We start from the raw sequence: 18671 nt of genomic DNA, 5'->3' as shown, positions 1-18671 counted from the left end.
GGTATCTGGTTTCCTGAAGATCTAGTATGTGTAGCTTATGACCCACACAAAAAATCAGCATTTTCAAAGCCCCTAACAATTGTAAAATTCAGGGCGTATACACTCTGAGACAACCAGGAAATCTGGATTTTTTTTCATCTGGGAATAATCTGGGAATTTTTTAGAATTGAAGAATTTTTCATTCTTTCAGTTTGCAGTTAAATTTTTGTCATTTTGACCGTTAAGAACTGATACTTTGCAGTAGTCTGCTACTGCAGAATAATGTATTGCAGTATTAAAACACACACAAGGTAATAACACCAAAATAAAACTTCAGTTGCAAAGAAAATGTTCCATTTACAGATACAAAACACAATGCACACACAAGGGCCTGCAGATAGCGAAATGTGTCAAAGGCTTTAGGACAAAGACCATGCAATACTTCATAGCAACAAACTACTTTCACTGAGAGTGACATCACAACTATTTACATTTCCAACAGTTCACAAGAAAATATTGTGAGAAGTGTTACTTGCAACGTAAATTTCCTTTTACATTAGATGAATTATGTTACGTGTGAGAATGTGTGATGAATTTCTTTAATCACATAGTGTTTGTCATTCAAAACTTAACACTTTTAGGACCAGTCACTTAGAAAAATTTTGGGCCAAAACTAATAACCATTTATACCATTATTTAAAATTTTAGTGGCATATTTGTGTTTGATATATCTTAAAGGGGTAACACACCCTAAAAAAAGACCAATATTATATGTGAAAGCATAGCTTTTCTTGTAGCTATGCTGTATGTATGTTAATTTAAGCCATTAACTTTTCGTATTCATGTGTTCACACTACTTAATAATGATGTATTCATACATTTGTAATACAAAAATATGCAGTGTACATATTGTTGCGCATCAAAGATCTTTCCAAGCCATGTTTTTCAATGGTTTTCATCTCCTAAAGTGCCAGGAAGTTCTACACTAATGTACAAAATCTTCACCATTCAAAGGATTGATAAGTTTTACATCTCTGAGGGGAAACTATATTGTCACCTAACACAGAAAAAAATTTACTTTCATGCTGGGTGTATAGTATATTTACACTCGAGAAAGAGTATTTTCACCTGTGAAAGAGTATATTTATTTGGGGCCAATCTGTGGGATTTTCTTTTCCTTGTCCACATACACAGTGTGAAAATTTCTATATTAGTGTTTTATAAACATGTGTTTTGTGGATACTATCATCAAGAAACATTGAGAGTTTTAAGAGGATTGTCATATGGTCAAGGTAGTTATAAGTTTATGTACCTTATTAACACATATACAGTAACAACAGAAAATACCTTGCATATCAGTTAAAAGTGAAAGTAAAATAATTAGAAAATAGCATTGGTTAAAAGTTTTTCTCGGTAAGCTATATAAAAGTGTTCTATCCTTTGGCCCATGTTATAACCTTCCTGCTCGATATGTAAGCCTACTCTCATTTGACCTATATGGTTTTCGCATTCCTCATTTCATGAAAGATTTACATAATTGCGGCATGTAAAAGGATTTAGGGTACAGGCCTGTAGGTACAAAGCATCCATTGACACTTGCAGGTACAGACAATTAGAGGACAGAGAATGTCTGCTGTAATAATGTAAGGCATTTGCACAATCATACCTGCTTTACGTAAAGTGTATGGTTCATTAAGATCTTAATACTTGAACATTAAAATGGAAGTTCTAGGCTCAACTGCAGATACTTTTAAAACCGTCTTGTACATGAGCCAATGAGTTGTGCATTTACTCAGGAGGGAAACAAGTCCAGATGTGATTGACTGCTTCAAGATCACAGTAGCCGTGCTGTCTAACACTACATCCACATCCACAGCGTACAAATCACTGTGATGTGCATTGCAGAGGGTACTTAGATTTGTGCCATATATTACAGTTTCTTCCTGTTCTGTTCACATACAGAGCGCAGGAAAAATTATTGCTTAAATGCTTTTGAGTGTGCAGTAATCAAACTAATTTTGTCTTCAGAATGAGATTTTCACTCTGCAGCTGAGTGTGCGCTGATATGAAACTTCCTGGTAGATTAAAACTGTGTGCCCGACCGAGACTCGAACTCGGGTCCTTTGCCTTTCGCGGTCAAGTGCTCTACCATCTGAGCTACTGAAGCACGACTCACGCCTGGTCTTCACCGCTTTACTTCCGCCAGTATCTCGTCTCCTACCTTGCAAACTTTACAGAAGCTCTCCTGCCAAGGAGAAGGTAAGAGACGAGATACTGGCAGAAGTAAAGCTGTGAGGACCGGGCTTGAGTCGTGCTTCGGTAGCTCAGATGGTAGAGCACTTGTCCGCGAAAGGCAAAGGTCCTGAGTTCGAGTCTCAGTCGGGCACACAGCTTTAATCTAATTTTGTCTTCTTTGTTCTTTCAGGTTTAGTGTGATTAGGCTGTAATATATTCCTAGATCTCTTACTTCTAGTTTATGAAACTTTGCAATTTATGTATTTCATTGTTTCTGTGACCCCCCCCCTTCCAAACTGGGTCAAAAACACCTTAAATAAGTGCCTGTTGGAAATTGTCATTCGCAATTCCAACTCTTGAAATGATCTTCTCAACTCAAGGAACACGACTGACTGTGCATGGTGTTGGATTTCAGTTCATTGTTGGGATACTGGGAATTCAGTCAGTATACAAGTGAGATTGTTTGCAAGTCACTCATGTGATGCATCCTTGAAAATTGCTGTGTAGGAACCGTACCAAATTGGGATAGTAGGGGATATTTAACATGTACAAAGAAGGGCAGCATTAATGGCCAATCAGGATGGCTGGCAGTCGTTGCTGATGAAAACACAATCAGGTTGATACTATCACCTGGTGTTGATCAAAGTGCACAGTACAGCAAACAGCAGTACTGCTGGTTAAATGTGCCAGCAAGACTTAATGGGATTGTTTTATCAATGCTGGGCGATGCAGCGATGGGAGAGTAGCAAGGTTGCAGCGTAAACTTACCTTATGGCTAATTGCCAGATAGTTGCTTTGAAAAGGAGATGGCCGATTTCTTTCCTCATTTTTGTCCTGTACAAACTTGTGCTTAGTCTCTAACTTTCTGCCTAACTTTTTGACTCTAATGTTGTTTTGTTCCTTCTTGTATCAGTGCTCCAGTTTTCAACATTTTAGTGATGATTGTTCTTTGCTAAGGAGAAGATACAAGTAGTTATGTTTTTGAGCACCTTAATCTCTTAAACTACTCCTCCAACAACAACAACACCACAGGAAAAAAAGGAACAAGCAAATAAGATTGTAAATATCATAAATGGAAAGGAGAGTAGGCTGAGAATCCTCAAAATACGAAGAAGAAAAAAATTTTTTAAAAAATTAACAAAAATGTGAAGTGGGGGAAAATGTCAAAAATTTGAGGATGACAGGGGTGGAGAGGAACAGTGGAAATGATGTAAATGGAAGATTCCTATTGAGTGAAGTTATGTGAAAGAAGCTGAGAAAAGCTAATCTGAGCATTAAATGTAGTAAATAAATGTTCGGTAAGAGAGAGATGTGTTTCACAGTATCAGAGATGTAGTGCTCCTAGCTCTTAATGTATGCTCAAGGCCATGTTTACTGGACATTTTTCTTGTTTTTCCCAATATGTGGAAAGCAAAGACCTTGCAGTAGAAGAGATCTGCTGTCAGAGTTAACAGAACAATTTTCACTTAGAACTTTATAGACTTGGACATTTCTGAACCAGGATTGCTTACCTCAGATTGATATATTTAGCCTTTCTCTCTGAAAGTGTGTATCATCATGGAATCTCCCTGTGTATCAAGATATTAGTTATACATTTGAAGCTGTGGCCTATTGTAACCATTTATCACTACCTCAGTAACACTTTTTAAATGAGGTAAAAATTGTTAGGATTTAGGTTTGTCAATACGAGGTGAATTCAAGTTCTAAGGCTTCCGATTTTTTATCTCCGGACTGGAAAGAGATAGAAACATGTGCATTGTTTTAAAATGAGGCCGCGTTCATTGTCAATACGTCCCAGAGATGGCAGCACCGTACGGCAGATGGAATTTTACCGCCAGTGGCGAGAATGAGAACTGTTTTAAATACTTAAAATGGCGACGTTTTCCTTACTTGAACACCGTGCAATCATTCGTTTTCTGAATTTGCCTGGTGTGAAACCAATTGAAATTCATCGACAGTTGAAGGATACATGTGGTGATGTAGTTATGGATGTGTCGAAAGTGCGTTCGTGGGTGCGACAGTTTAATGAAGGCAGAACACCGTGTGACAACAAACCGAAACAACCTCGGGCTCGCACAAGCCGGTCTGACGACATGATCGAGAAAGTGGAGAGAATTGTTTTGGGGGATCACCGAATGACTGTTGAACAGATCGCCTCCAGAGTTGGCATTTCTGTGGGTTCTGTGCACACAATCCTGCATGACGACCTTAAAATGCGAAAAGTGTCATCCAGGTGGGTGCCACGAATGCTGACGGATGACCACACGGCTGCCCGTGTGGCATGTTGCCAAGCAATGTTGACGCACGACGACAGCATGAATGGGACTTTCTTTCCGTCAGTTGTGACAATGGATGAGACGTGGATGCCATTTTTCAATGCAGAAACAAAGCGCCAGTCAGCTCAATGGAAGCACACAGATTCACCGCCACCAAAAAAATTTCGGGTAACCGCCAGTGCTGAAAAAATGATGGTGTCCGTGTTCTGGGACAGGAGGGCGTAATCCTTACCCATTGCGTTCCAAAGGGCACTACTGTAACAGGTACATCCTACGAAAATGTTTTGAAGAACAAATTCCTTCCTGCACTGCAACAAAAACGTCCGGGAAGGGCTGCACGTGTGCTGTTTCACCAAGACAACAAACCCACACATCGAGCTAACGTTACGCAACAGTTTCGTCGTGATAACAACTTTGAAGTGATTCCTCATGCTCCCTACTCACCTGACCTGGCTCCTAGTGACTTTTGGCTTTTTCCAACAATGAAAGACACTCTCCATGGCCGCACATTCACCAGCCGTGCTGCTATTGCCTCAGCGATTTTCCAGTGGTCAAAACAGACTCCTAAAGAAGCCTTCGCCGCTGCCATGGAATCATGGCGTCAGCATTGTGAAAAATGTGTACGTCTGCAGGGCGATTACGTCGAGAAGTAACGCCAGTTTCATCGATTTCAGGTGAATATTTAATTAGAAAAAAAATCGGAGGCCTTAGAACTTGAATGCACCTCGTATAACAGTTTTGTAACAAGATAAGTGAAATTGTTTGACACTGGTCTGGGTCAGTAATAAAACCAAAATGAGTAGTGTTGGCATGATTTCATAAATAGCCTTACTGTCCAACAAGATTTCTTCTGTAGAGATAAAACATCTCTGTATATTTAATTAGCTGGGTCTACAAGAACAACTGTTTCCACACAGCTTACTTGTACTAGAGCCTCTTACCCCGGAAGCTTCCTAATCATCCATACGCATACAGTGGGCACTCAGTTCATTCTCAGGATGAACTGGGGTACTTGTTGGCCACTTCTTGTAGCAGGCTGGACTATATTTGGCTGTTCTGTGGATTTCTAGTTACAAAAACTTTCAGAGCCAGTAAACAATAGATTGTTTTTGCAGACTCTATTTTGAGGAAGAGCTCATGATGTGGCATTGAATTGACAATAACATTGAAGACCTAATGCAAATATTATGCAATATCATTCTATCAGTCTTTTGCAATGGGTATTCATGATAGTATTTTTCATTTTTAACTGATATGGCCGATAAATGCTATAAGGGGTTCAACTGTGTGTGTTTAGGCCATTGTTGGGAATTGTCTAGAATGCTCAACAAACAGGTTAAACTTTTGATATGGATATATTAAATGCTGCACTAAATAGCATACAATGGAAGATGATAAATGCTTCCATATGCAGTCCAACCAGCTTCTCCCAGTTGTTATATTACTTACTAATCTCACTATTGCTTGGTTGTTCCACATCATACTTATTAGTCTGAAATAGTAGCAATTACAGAAAAAAATTTTGATACTGTGGTGAGCCATTGAATATGGATGCCAGTGTCTTCACTTAAGTGTTTCCCATAGATGAGAGACAACGGAAGAAGGAATGTTGAAAGTTTACGTGCTTTTAGAAACGTAACTTCTGGCATCCATTATGACCTGTTAAAATTTGTAAACTGTAATATCTGTAAGAATGTCTTAGTATGCCTTTACACAATATTTACATCTACATTAGTGTTCTGCATGCCACTTAACAGTAATTGGAGGCTACACAGTGTACCAGTATTATTTTCTCCCTCTTTGTGCCCAATTCACAGACGCAATAAAAAGAACAGTTATCTGTAACTTCTTTTTTTTTTTTTTTTTTTTTTTTTTTTTTTCTTATCGAGCTACTTCCTTTGCTTGTGTTGTTTCCTTATGTGTTTGAGATTTTAGGTTGTAATGTAGCTTTTAATTGTTGAGTTATACATTGTGGGTATCAATTAAGCAAGTTACAAATTGTGTTTCAGACAGGTAGCAAATGCACCATTCGTTCGTCCAACTCCAATACAGGATTATTCAAGTGACGGTGGTGAAACTGATGATGAGTAGGTAGATGTGAAGATCTGCTTTGTAAATGAGTACGTAATGGATCCAAGTAAGTGCACAGAAGATAGAACTAGCGGAAAGTGCTAGTGAATGAAAATGGGACACAGCGTTAGCCATTCGAAGATTTTGTTAACAGTGTGCGATTAAATTTTTAAAATATTTATTAGAGGACTTTTAGTGACTGTATTTGCAGCTGAGTTTGAAGATGAAACGTTTTCTCTCTATCTGTTCAAAACTTAAATAAAAGATACAGTGTTGATCCAATTCCAGTAATAATACTTATAAACTGTGACTTACTATGGAACACTTGCTAATATATTTTTCTTCCAAAGAATTATTGTGCTGTAGAATTATACTTGAAAGTCTATTATTTGTTACTTCACAAACAGTAATTTTTGCCTCCAAAAATGTTATGATGTTGACACAAGAGTCAATCTTCTGTAATAATTGTACACTAAAAACACTCGATTGTCATCCATTTTCACAAGATAACCTAATTTTTTTATCTCCCCTTTTTTATATTCTCTGCAGGTCATCAAGCACAGTTACTTATAAATGCGTAGATTAATTAACTCTGCATGTACAAAGCTGTGAGATATTTGTTTTGTCAGAGCTGGCAGTAGTCAGACTTAAGATATTTTTCTTTGTTTTGTTGTAATTAAACTGTTGATTGTTTTTTCTTTTGTTTGTGATTATTCCCACCTGTTCTCCTCCAATGGTATTTTGTTACACTTCCAGTTATTCAGTAACATGTCAAGTTACTTACATGTTTCTTTTTTTTTTTTTTTTTTTTTTTTTTTCTTTCTTCTGTGTAATACCAGGTTCTTTTCAGGGTCTTGTCAATACAGATATTTGTATTCATCACAACTGAAACATGTAGAGCTATCAGAATATACAGTGCATTCCCAGATAATTGGGTTTTCATGATGCAACTAAGATTTTTCATATTACGTTATCCATTTGTTGAAATATTCAGTTTAAATAATCATATGTTTTACAGTCTTATGAAATTGAAGTAGTGTTTATGTGTTATTTCTCATATATAATCTGATATGACATGTTGCTTTACTGTCACTTTCCAAAAGCAAGTGCAGAGACGAAGTTGTAAAAATGCAAGCTTACTTTTAAATTAATGGTGGCACTTGAAGGTAATAATGGATGCTCATTGTTAACACTTTCAAAAGTGAGAACTGTGTAGAAATATTTTAAGTTCAATAATCTGTACATAGTTACATATTGACTGAAAATGTGGCCTGGCAATCTTGAAGAGCCAGGGAGTGTGAAGAGATGTAATTTGTGACATGGATGTTGTCATTCTAATCTAGGAACAATATTAAAGTAGTCTTCCAATATCATTAGCATTTTATGTATGGCAAGCACGTGGAGATGATGAAGGTTAATGCAACATTAAATGCCAGTGAAATATGGATTATTAATTAAATTTCTGTCAATGATTAGCTGCAGCTATTTGCCTTCTCCAAGAATGATACACACAAACTTGAATAAAATATATTGGTTAAAAGAGCAGTCAGGTAATAGGCAGGAAATTTGAAAAACTATTTCTCGGAAGATAGTAATGAAAGTTATTTATCGTTTACTCCTGAATTTCACACAAGCTGACCTTGAACTTGTGTTCCTAACTTTTGCCCTCTGCCTCCCTCGCCCCGTTTGCCCTCTGCCCTCTTTCCCCCATTTGCTCTCTGCCCCTCCGCACTTTGCCCTCCTCCCTCTCCCCTTTTTCAGTCAGCCCTTCTGCACTTCCCCCTCTCGCCATCTCCCCTGCCCCCTCCCACCCCTGCTCTGTTAGTCACCTCCCCACCTCTCTCTCTCTCACTGACCTATCCTCTCGCTTCCTTCTCATTTTCTAATCTCCCTTCTTATTGTCTATTCATCTGTCTCTCCTTCACTTGCTCTGTCCCTCCTTCCTCGCCTGGTGTGTGTGTGTGTGTGTGTGTGTGTGTGTGTGTGTGTGTGTGTGTGTGTGTGTGAGAGAGAGAGAGAGAGAGGGGGGGGGGAGGAACATGTTCTTTCATTTCTTGTTGTGTTTGGAATATGTATCCTGGAAACCAGTTTTTCTGTGCTGTTCCTATACACTGTGTTTCTTATTAAATAATAAACTGCAGGAGCCACATACGAGTGTGTACTATCAATCAAAACATGATGTGACTTTTTAATTTCTCAGTAACTCTCTGAACAGGGTAACGTGAACATTTTTTCATGCTTAAGTGCAAGTTCATTATGTTTTTTAAAGTAAGGATAATTTTTCTGGCCGCTATAGAGCTCAATTTTCTGTTGGAATCAGGTTCTTTATATTGTTGAAATGTAGAATAGAACAAATTTCTTATACCACTATTGAATAATTGTTTACCCCTATTGAATAATTGTTTACCACTATTGAATAATTGTTTTGTTTATTAAAACAAATACCAAAATATGACGAGATCTTGCATATCACCCAGAACATTGAGAGAACCAGCAACACAGATTCCCAAGGACTTCTTAATCCCATGAATTGTAACGTTCATTCACTTAATACCGGTTCACTCACTGATAAAAAAGTTTCTCATGAATGATATGATTCAGCCATTCATTCATAAAAAAAGTGGAAAAATTGGTACTAAGTCGACAGTTGCAGAAACTGACGAATCTGTATTTCTGTCGAAAATGAGTTCGTAGTTTCCAAAATTTACATGTCTTGTATTCTGTATCACTTTCTGTCTCATGCCATTAGACTTTTCTCCCTGCCATATTTAGTGGCATTAGGTGGTATTGAGAATGTGCCTACAGAGGTTGAAAGTCAAGCTGTTGCAGCCTCTTAAATTTTTATGTATTCTTGCTCTGTTCTATGGAACATGCATTTCTTCTGTTAGACACTTCTTTTTGTGTTCATTTCCTTAATTTGATTCTGAACTGCCTTGCAGTTTAACTGGTGTTTGCAGTTCAAAAGAGATCATCACCAGACATGTCAAAATGTTGTCTTATCTTCATTCTGAAAAGGGCATACGATTCTACAAAGTTCATCAGTAATTATTATTATTATTATTATTATTATCATCATAAAATGTGTGCATAAGTTACAAATTTATAGACCTTTACATATTTTATTACCTCTGCTATAGTACCTAAGAAGTTAGTGGTTAGCAGGGTACGAAACGTGAAGGCACTCTTCAACCAGTGCTTCTGACAGTCTGTGTGGGAAGCCGCATGTGCACAGTGATAGCTTTCCCCATCTTTATAATAGGTTACTGAACCTCTCATGGTTAGCCCAGATCCTCTTGTGTGTACTCTGTCTTCAAGGCAGATAAAGTTCTTGTTGTTTGTTGTTAACTTGGAGAAAGCTTATGGAGCTCTGATGGAGTATTGTTATACCAATCTATCTTCCAAGCCTTGTGGATATTGAAGTTATGGTCCCTAAGGTTACTAGCCAATCTGAGTGGGGATTGTCTGGAATGGAGTACGTTGATTCAAATAGCTGCAAATTTCCTCATATACTCTAAGATGGATATTCTTTCTGCTCAGGTTAAGTGGTGGGATGCAGTTCGGGGCAGGTAGCAAGAATACTGGAGTTGACTTGATTGTGACAGTAATAATCTACTTTTAAAAAAAAAATTTATCTGCCACCTTCATGTGGCTACTGTTTATCCAGCAAGTGTAGTATTCTGCTGCTGAGTAAACAAGATCAAGGGCAGATGATCATATGGTCGAAGATGGGGAACCCCCTTGTTGTATCACATAATTATTGCAGAATATCAGTTCTTGGCATCAATTTAGCTGCAGTCTTTGTTAGATGTGTAAAGAATAGCGCTCTGCCAAGTATAACTCCAAAGTACTTTGGATATTTGTTATGGGCCAGGCGATTACCCTTGAAAAATATGTCCAGTGCACTGTTGGCTCTATGAAATTATTCAGATTAAAGAAAATGGATTTCGTTTTTGTTACATTCGGTTAAAAGTCCTCGTTAACAAAATATTCTACAGTTATAGTTAGGTCTTTTGTTAATGCATCTTCAGTAACCTCGAATTGTTTATGCCGCGTTGCTACCACCCAGTCATCAGTATAACTCAGATTCCTGGAATGAGTAACTGGTGTATCTGCAATATACGAGCTAAATAGTAGATGTTTAAAATGTAACATATTGCATGAGATCATATAGCACAGGAAAAAAGGTCAAAACACAGACAAGAAATTTTGACTCACGTTTGCTGGGGTACTGTATCATCAAACGTATTGCCAAACTCAGATGACTTGGGCACAGTTGTACTCTTTAATATTAATTTTATTCACATCATACCAAATACTAGGTGTTGAAAACACACATGAAGTGTGTCCACTTGGATTAACCACAGTGCCAGTTACAAAACAAGATGGCATGAGCCATTTGAGTTGATATTTCCTACATTGAAACATTGAATGTGTGTCAAGTGACCCATAAGGCAGATACACAGGGATTCTGTAACTCTGTTGGCTTTTGTGTTTGGATTAGCTGTGTGGCACATGAATGGGTTAGAAACATGTTTCACTTTCCAATTACCAGTATGGATACTGTGGAACAAATGACCTTTGTTGCACAAAATGACAGTGTCACGTCGTGGGATTTTCTGTTTTCTAAAGAAGGCAGCTTATGACTCATTTATTTTCTGGTGCAAACTGTTAGTTAAACTAACCATATTATTGAACAATGGAAAATACAGGATGGAATAATGACAGTATAAGCACAACAAAAAGACTTCCAAGCATTTGAGCTTCTTGTCAAAAAGGCCTTCTTATGACATGGTCGCTGTAGATTTCAAATTGATGATATTCAAGGGTTGGAACTCTAATAATGTCAATTATTTATTTACAAGTTGTACACAAGTGATACAGTTTTCAAAGCTTTTAGTGTTCTTCAGAGTAACCATCAGCATGATCTATAGCCAGTTGACAGCAATGTGGAGGTTGTAGGATACCTTTAGGATTCCCAGTCATGCAGAGAGAGTGGAACGGTCTATGCTCGATGAATCTATGTAACAGTTCCTTCAATTTATGACTGAAGTCCAGGGAGTTTGTTGCATGGTGCAGCATTTACAGTCCCATCGATTGAACAAATTCATCATAAGTTGCGCCTGAGCATTGTTCTGCTAAGTGATGACTGGGCCCTGCAGAGAAAGCGTTGTCACTTCTTCCTCTAAACTGTTTGCAAACTCTGTTCCAAAATCGAACAGCTTAGAGAAAGAAGCAGTAACACTTTCTGCAGGACCTGCTCATTGTTTTACAGGGAAATGCTCTGGAGTGTACGGCTCAAGTTGTGACTGATTTTTTTCAGTTGATGGGGTTGCCCCCCCCCCCCCCCCCCCCCACACACACACACACACACACACACACACTTCCTGGACTGAAGCACTTGTGACTTGAACTGCATTCATAAACTGAAGGAAACACATCATGACATTTGCTTTAGAACTGTTGCAGAGAGTTGTCAGGCGATAAACTGCTCCACTCGAAGTAATGACACAACTAGTGCACCTTAGGGTATCCTACAATCTCCATATCACTGGCAATGGGGTATACACACTACTGGTGGCAACTTCGAAGGACTATTAAATTGGAAAAATGTATCTATTTTGTATGAGTTTTAAATAAATAGTTGCTGATATTATAGTTCCAACCTTCAAATTTATTTTCTTTCACTTGTTGACTTATGTTCTGTCAGCATTAGGAACAACTATCATGAGATGCCAGTGTCAATTTTTCATGGTTTACTTCACTCCTATCATAATGGCAGACCGCCTTGATAATCTTCTTTTCTTTCAGGTCAGTAATGACCCATCAGCTTTGTATTTATAGGTCAAAACCTCAGACCCTTAATAGGATCACCTATATGGATTTTGCAGTAGTAATGACTTTGGTAAAATAAAAGTGCTTCCCTAGGACACACATTTTTTCCCTCTAAACCATTTACAAGTATAATACAAGGGTATGCTGAAAAGTAATGCCTTTGAATTTTATGAGAAAACTCTTAAGGCTTTTTAAATAAGACAAATGTTATTAACATTATGCATCATTATTCTTCAGGTTTATGTGTTTGTATCCCTCTGCCCTATCAGAGTTCTCCAAATTGTAGTGTGTAACATTGCATCGTATAATGTAACTATTTTGGTACATGAGAAACGGCATGCTGTAATAGAATTTTGAATTTGAAGAGGTAGTCCACACATGGAGAACCCTCTCTTTCAACATCATAATGCCAGACTGCACATGTGCACTGCGACGTCTGCAACAATCTGTTGCCTTGGGTTCACAGTCATTCAATTGTCATCCATATGGTCCTCATCCAATTTTCATCTGTTTCCAAAATGTAAAGAACACCTTCAAGAACTTCACTTTGATAGTGATGAAGCAAGAAGAGGTGAGGTTGTGGTTCCATCACCTAAGTCAAACATTCTTCAGTGACAGTATCAACAAAATGATCTCTCGTCAGAAGAAATGTGTTTTTCATCTGGCTGACTTTGTGGAGAAACAAACATGCAGACATGAAGAATAAAGATGTAGAATGTTAATAATGTCGGTTTTATTTAAAAAGGTTTAAGAACTTTCACATAAATAATTCAAAGGCATTACTTTTCATCCAGTTATCCACAACAACTATACCTAAAAAGGTTGCATAACGGTTCTGTTTCATACATTCACTAGAGGAAAATTTATTACTTTATAAAACATGGTGAAAGGATAGTGAAAAATACACAACTTAAATAACTTTAGTACTGTTTGGCCAACTTTAAAAATAAACGGAGTAAATTTAGCAATGAGGTCTTTGGACTTATGAGCTTGTGAAAAGTTGTAAAGTAAAAAAACATTCCTCCAACTTCAGTTTTGCTGCATTTCTCTTTTACTTAAATATGAGATTGAATTCACATATTCAATTACACGAAATCTGTTTGAAACCCCATTACATGGGCTGTAACTTAAGCCACCCATTTCTCATACATGGCCACGTACTTCTCCGTATCAGTCACTTGCTCATTACTCTTTTTCTGTGGCATAGTTACCTTTCCCTCTTAAGGTTTGTTCTGATGTCTTGAGCATACAATAAGGATGCAAACACTATATTATACAACTTTCTGCAAGAGACGGAGTTCAGATAGTTAATTTTTCATCATGAACTAAGTTTTTGTTGGCTATACTAATACAAAACCTATGAGTAGTTCAGTGTTCTGCAAATTCTCTGCTTTCATAATGTTTTTATAATTCTTTTGGGTCATTAGGGAAACTTTTTGTTTCTTTCTTCTTAGTGTATTTCACATGGTTTGTAAATTGGCAAATCTCAACATACCGTAGAACTAAGTTTTGCATCTTTTCCTTGTCCCTTTCTTGTATTCTGTTTTCCCACATAACTTAGTTCCCATTCTACAAGGTCATAATTTGCTTCTTTTCCTCAAAATTAATCATCTCAAGTCAGTTCTGGGATTTCAGTTCAGTATATGGCATTGTGTCTTTATTCTTTTTAGTATAGGAAGCAACACAGGCACCTCAGTAATGACCACATATGTAATCTGGGTTGTTAAACTAAAAAGGAGGTACATATTGACCATGTATTGAAAACCCTTCACGTCAATATTGAACATGAAATCATCTGTATTTGGATGGATCACTAGTTTTGGCTAACGATTTAGACATCTTCAGGTCTAAGATATAAAACCTGATTTTTCTCATGTTAGCAACATACAACAACTTACAGAACTGGACATAATATTGTAGCAAGTTTCAATAGTATATACATGAATTAATTACAGATTTCATAATATAAAATATTCTTGATTAGTGTTGATGCCATTACAGCTTCACACGTTGTTAAAATCTTCCTTAAGATAACAACATCCTTACATGACATAGTAATAATAAAAAAAACTTTTCTTCGGTCATGATCAGTGTAATAAAACTAAAAATATTTATTAATATAGTGAAGAGGTAGGGAAACCAGAAGACAATATCTGAAGGAACTGACAGAATCAGTATTTACATCATCTCAGAACAGGAATAACCATAATATATATATTGCTGTAATGTATATAATAGAAGGAAACATTCCATGCGGGGAAAAAATATATCTAAAAACAAAGATGATGTGACTTACCAAATGAAAGTGCTGGCACGTCGATAGACACACAAACAAACACAAACATACACACAAAATTCTAGCTTTCGCAACCAACGGTTGCCTCGTAGGGAAAGAGGGAAGGAGAGGGAAAGACGAAAGGATTTGGGTTTTAAGGAAGAGGGTAAGGAGCATTGCTTGCTGCTTGTGTCTATATATGTGTGGATGGATATGTGTGTGTGTGTGCACGCGAGTGTATACCCGTCCTTTTTTCCCCCTAAGGTAAGTCTTTCCGCTCCCGGGATTGGAATGACTCCTTACCCTCTCCCTTAAAACCCAAATCCTTTCGTCTTTCCCTCTCCTTCCCTCTTTCCTGACGAGGCAACCGTTGGTAGCGAAAGCTAGAATTTTGTGTGTGTGTTTGTGTTTGTGTGTCTATCGACGTGCTAGCGCTTTCGTTTGGTGTCACATCATCTTTGTTTTTAGATATATTGCTGTAATGTGTTAGATGTAAACAGTGTGGTAGCTGGTGCCCATCGTAGCAATCGAGAAACACAGCATTCATCATATACAGAGTATGCACAAGTGTGGCCTGTACTGTAGTGCAATGACTGATGGTCACCAGGTTTTGAAACATTGCTTGAGGCGAAGACTACTAGATGGTGGTAGCAGCTGACTATTACATATTATAATAACATTTTAAGGAACAAGATGTAAATCTATTTAAACTTGAAATAGTTGACATCAATGCACCTCGTATTATAGTTAAACCAACAGGACATTAATGATAATAACTATCATAATAAGAATCTGCTGCTGTTACATAAATCTAGTTAATTCATTTAATTAATAAATTATATTGATACTTTACAATGAATCTCCAGCAATAGATACTGTCAGAAAAATATTTTCAATTTTATTACACGTCTACACAATGAATGAAATTACAAAGAACATTGCCAACAAGCAACTCTGTAGGCCACAGTTGATATAGAACTAATAATAAAATTTTTCAATCATGGTGCTGGTAATAGGTAATGACAGCAGATTATATAATTAATAAACTTAAAAGGATGTAAAATGCATCAAAATGAACAATGTAAAAGAATGGCATTTTTAACACACAATGCTACATGTCTTCATATCAAACCATGATTTCAGGAGTATCACTCGTACACAACATTATGAATCGTAACAAAGGTCAAAACAGTGTCGGACAATTTTTTTTGTCTTTATTATGGTACTAGGTTATAACAGCACATTATCCAATTATTTAAAATGAAAAAGTACAAAATACAAGTAAATATAAACAGATATAAAAGAGAAAGATAATAAAAACTGAATGTAGCTCCATGGCTAGAAGCTTACCAAGTTCATACATAAAAGTATTCTATTTAAGTTCACTGAGCACGGTAGTGTAGAGTTAGCCCACTGGACTCACATTCGGGAGAAGATGATAGTAAAAACCTGCATCTGGCTGTCCTGATTTAGGTTTTTTGTGATTTCCATAAATCGCTTCAGGCAAATGCCGAGATGGTGCCTTTAAAAGGACACCACTGACTTCGTTCGTAGAATAAATCAGTGAGATTTGTTCATAGTAGTCATTCACATATAGGTAGGAATGTTGGTAGAAGATGAAAGCCACTGTAACTTAATTGACTTCCTAAGACAAGGCATACTAATAATATTTATGTATTTCTCTATCATGCTTGAAGTACATATATTGGATCAAATATTTTTAATATTCAAGGACTAGGTGCGAGTATACCTATACCTTGGCAACTGTTGGACCATAATTCATTCTGTAATTACATTGCTAGTGCACTTATATACATCTCTGATGTTCTATTTTATGTGAAGTGCATAATATGTATTACTAGCAATTAGGACTCATAAAAATTGAATCAAGTGTAATTAGTAGTCACAGTAATAAAGTTGCACAAGGTCTAGGTTACACCAGGATGTAACTTCTGCACTTCCATACATATACTAAGCTTATAAATGTGTAAAATATACTACCAGCAACCAGCTCCCATAGAGATCGAAGGCCAAAGTAGTAAACTTGCCTGAGGTCTAGTTTGTAACATTACGTAAAAGGAAAAACAGTATGATTGATCTATTTTCCTGAATTACATATAGTATTACACATCAGTAATAAATGCTACAAGGAAATAGCGTTAGGAAAGGACACATTACGAGTTGAAGGCAAATGTCAGTGTCAATCAATGTCTTGGTTTCTGGCATATATTAATACAAACATCATAGTATGGATTTTTAGTATTTTTGTTATATATATCAACAACCAAGGCATCCAGCCACATTTACACATGCTGTCAACTTCTCTCTCTCTCTCTCTCTCTCTCTCTCTCTCTCTCTCTCTCTCTCTCTGTAATATATAAATATTACATATAATACAGGCTTATAGGAACATGTTTTTACTTGGTTCCAGATAGACAAACTAAACACGTTGATCTGTATCTTACTCATCCTAGACCTAGGACGACACCAACACTTGGAATTAAATTATAACTATGATTCATATTTTGAGAATTAGTCTCTCACCGTTATACAGACTTACGGTATTATATGTCGTTCTGGAGAATAATTCAATCGTGTTGTTTTTCCAGTCCTCAGGTAACATTACTATTTTGGTCTTGAGTGATAATTGATTCAATTTTTATGAGAGCTAGTTGCTGGTAGTATATACACATGGAAGTTAAAGAGTGTACATCCTGGTATAACCTACTGTGATCATGAATGATCATTGATTCAATTTTGATGAGTGGTAATTACTAGTAGTACATATTAGATACTTCACATAAATACAGAACATCAGAGGTGTAAACAAGTGCAGTAGCAATGTAATTATAGAATGAATTACAGTTCAACAATTGCCAATAGCCAAGGTATCAGTATACTCACACCTAGCCATTAAATATTATTGTTATTATTATTATTAAAAATATTTGATCCAACTTATGTACTTCATGTACAATACAGAGGTACATAGATATTATTAGTAAGCCTTGTCTTAGGAAGAAAATTAAGTTACAATGGCTTCCACCTTTTACTAATTTGAATTTCGACTTCGGACACCATCCCCTACAGGTTGACAACAGTGTGACTATCTCACTGATACATTCTAAAAAATATGTTTATATGCATTGGAGAAATTGTATGAAGTCTGATTATGTAAGGTTTTTCTCATAAGATTTGGAATGCCAACCATCTGATAGAGTATGATACAAAGTAAGTTACGAATACCTATCGTATTTACTCGAATCTAAGCCGCACCTGAAAAATGAGACTTGAAATAAAGGAAAAAAAAAAAATTCCCGAATCTAAGCCACACCTGAAATTTGAGACTCGAAATTCAAGGGGGGAGAAAAGTTTTAGAACACACCTCCAAATTGAAACAAAGTTGGTCCATTGTAACATGAGAAACAATTTAGGTCAAATGGACGAAGATACAGCTGCAGCAGTTTGGTTTGTTTCGTAAGCTTAGCAGTTAAGCTTTACCAAGCAGCCATTGCTATGTGTCAGGCGCTCCATCCGTATTTATACTGGTACCTTCCTTCTTCACGTGCTTTGTCTGGTTTGAATCGATTGCTTATTTTGCTTTGATCTGGTAAGTTACATTCTCTTTGTTATAGGTGTTTACGTCACTCTACGCTAAAAATGCATTATTGTACTGTGTCAGTACTGTTGTTCCGCAAAAGAAATAACTCCCCTCTTGAATTTGGCACTATAATGAAAGCGCTTCATTATGGTTCACTAACACCACCAAGCACCTCACGAAATTCCACGAAGCAGTAGGTGCCGCTACGTGAAATCTTAATGAGCACCAGCATATCAACTCGTGCAGCCCTAAAGTCTTGTGCATTGTTGGTATTTTTGTGTAAAGAAATTAATTTTTGTTGCTACGAATATTTGAAAGGCTGCTACATTCTAAGATGAGCAATACGGAATTTCTATTTATTTCGTTGGATAATGTATGAAAATGTAGTGGTTGAAACTCGGGG

The 18671-nt window shown here is 36.8% G+C and overlaps 1 protein-coding gene across 2 annotated transcripts in view; it reads left to right on the top strand.

Annotated features, from left to right (window-relative positions):
• LOC126175898 (ubiquitin thioesterase trabid) overlaps nt 1–7258 on the top strand; it is a 112441-nt gene extending 105183 nt beyond the window's left edge. Inside the window, exon 9 of one of the 2 annotated variants that reach the window (XM_049922956.1) lies at nt 6504–7258. In XM_049922956.1, the coding sequence (XP_049778913.1) occupies nt 6504–6507 (4 nt within the window). In that variant the 3' untranslated portion in view covers nt 6508–7258. Of the gene's footprint in view, nt 1–6499 lie in introns of both variants that reach the window. The other variant, XM_049922955.1, reaches the window with a different exon arrangement.
• Nucleotides 7259–18671: the final 11413 nt, after the last annotated feature.

Source organism: Schistocerca cancellata, chromosome 3 (assembly GCF_023864275.1).
Source record: "Schistocerca cancellata isolate TAMUIC-IGC-003103 chromosome 3, iqSchCanc2.1, whole genome shotgun sequence".
NCBI lineage: Eukaryota > Metazoa > Arthropoda > Insecta > Orthoptera > Acrididae > Schistocerca > Schistocerca cancellata.
The sequence above is the reverse complement of the archived record's forward strand: the minus strand, read 5'-3'. Positions and strand labels throughout refer to the sequence as shown.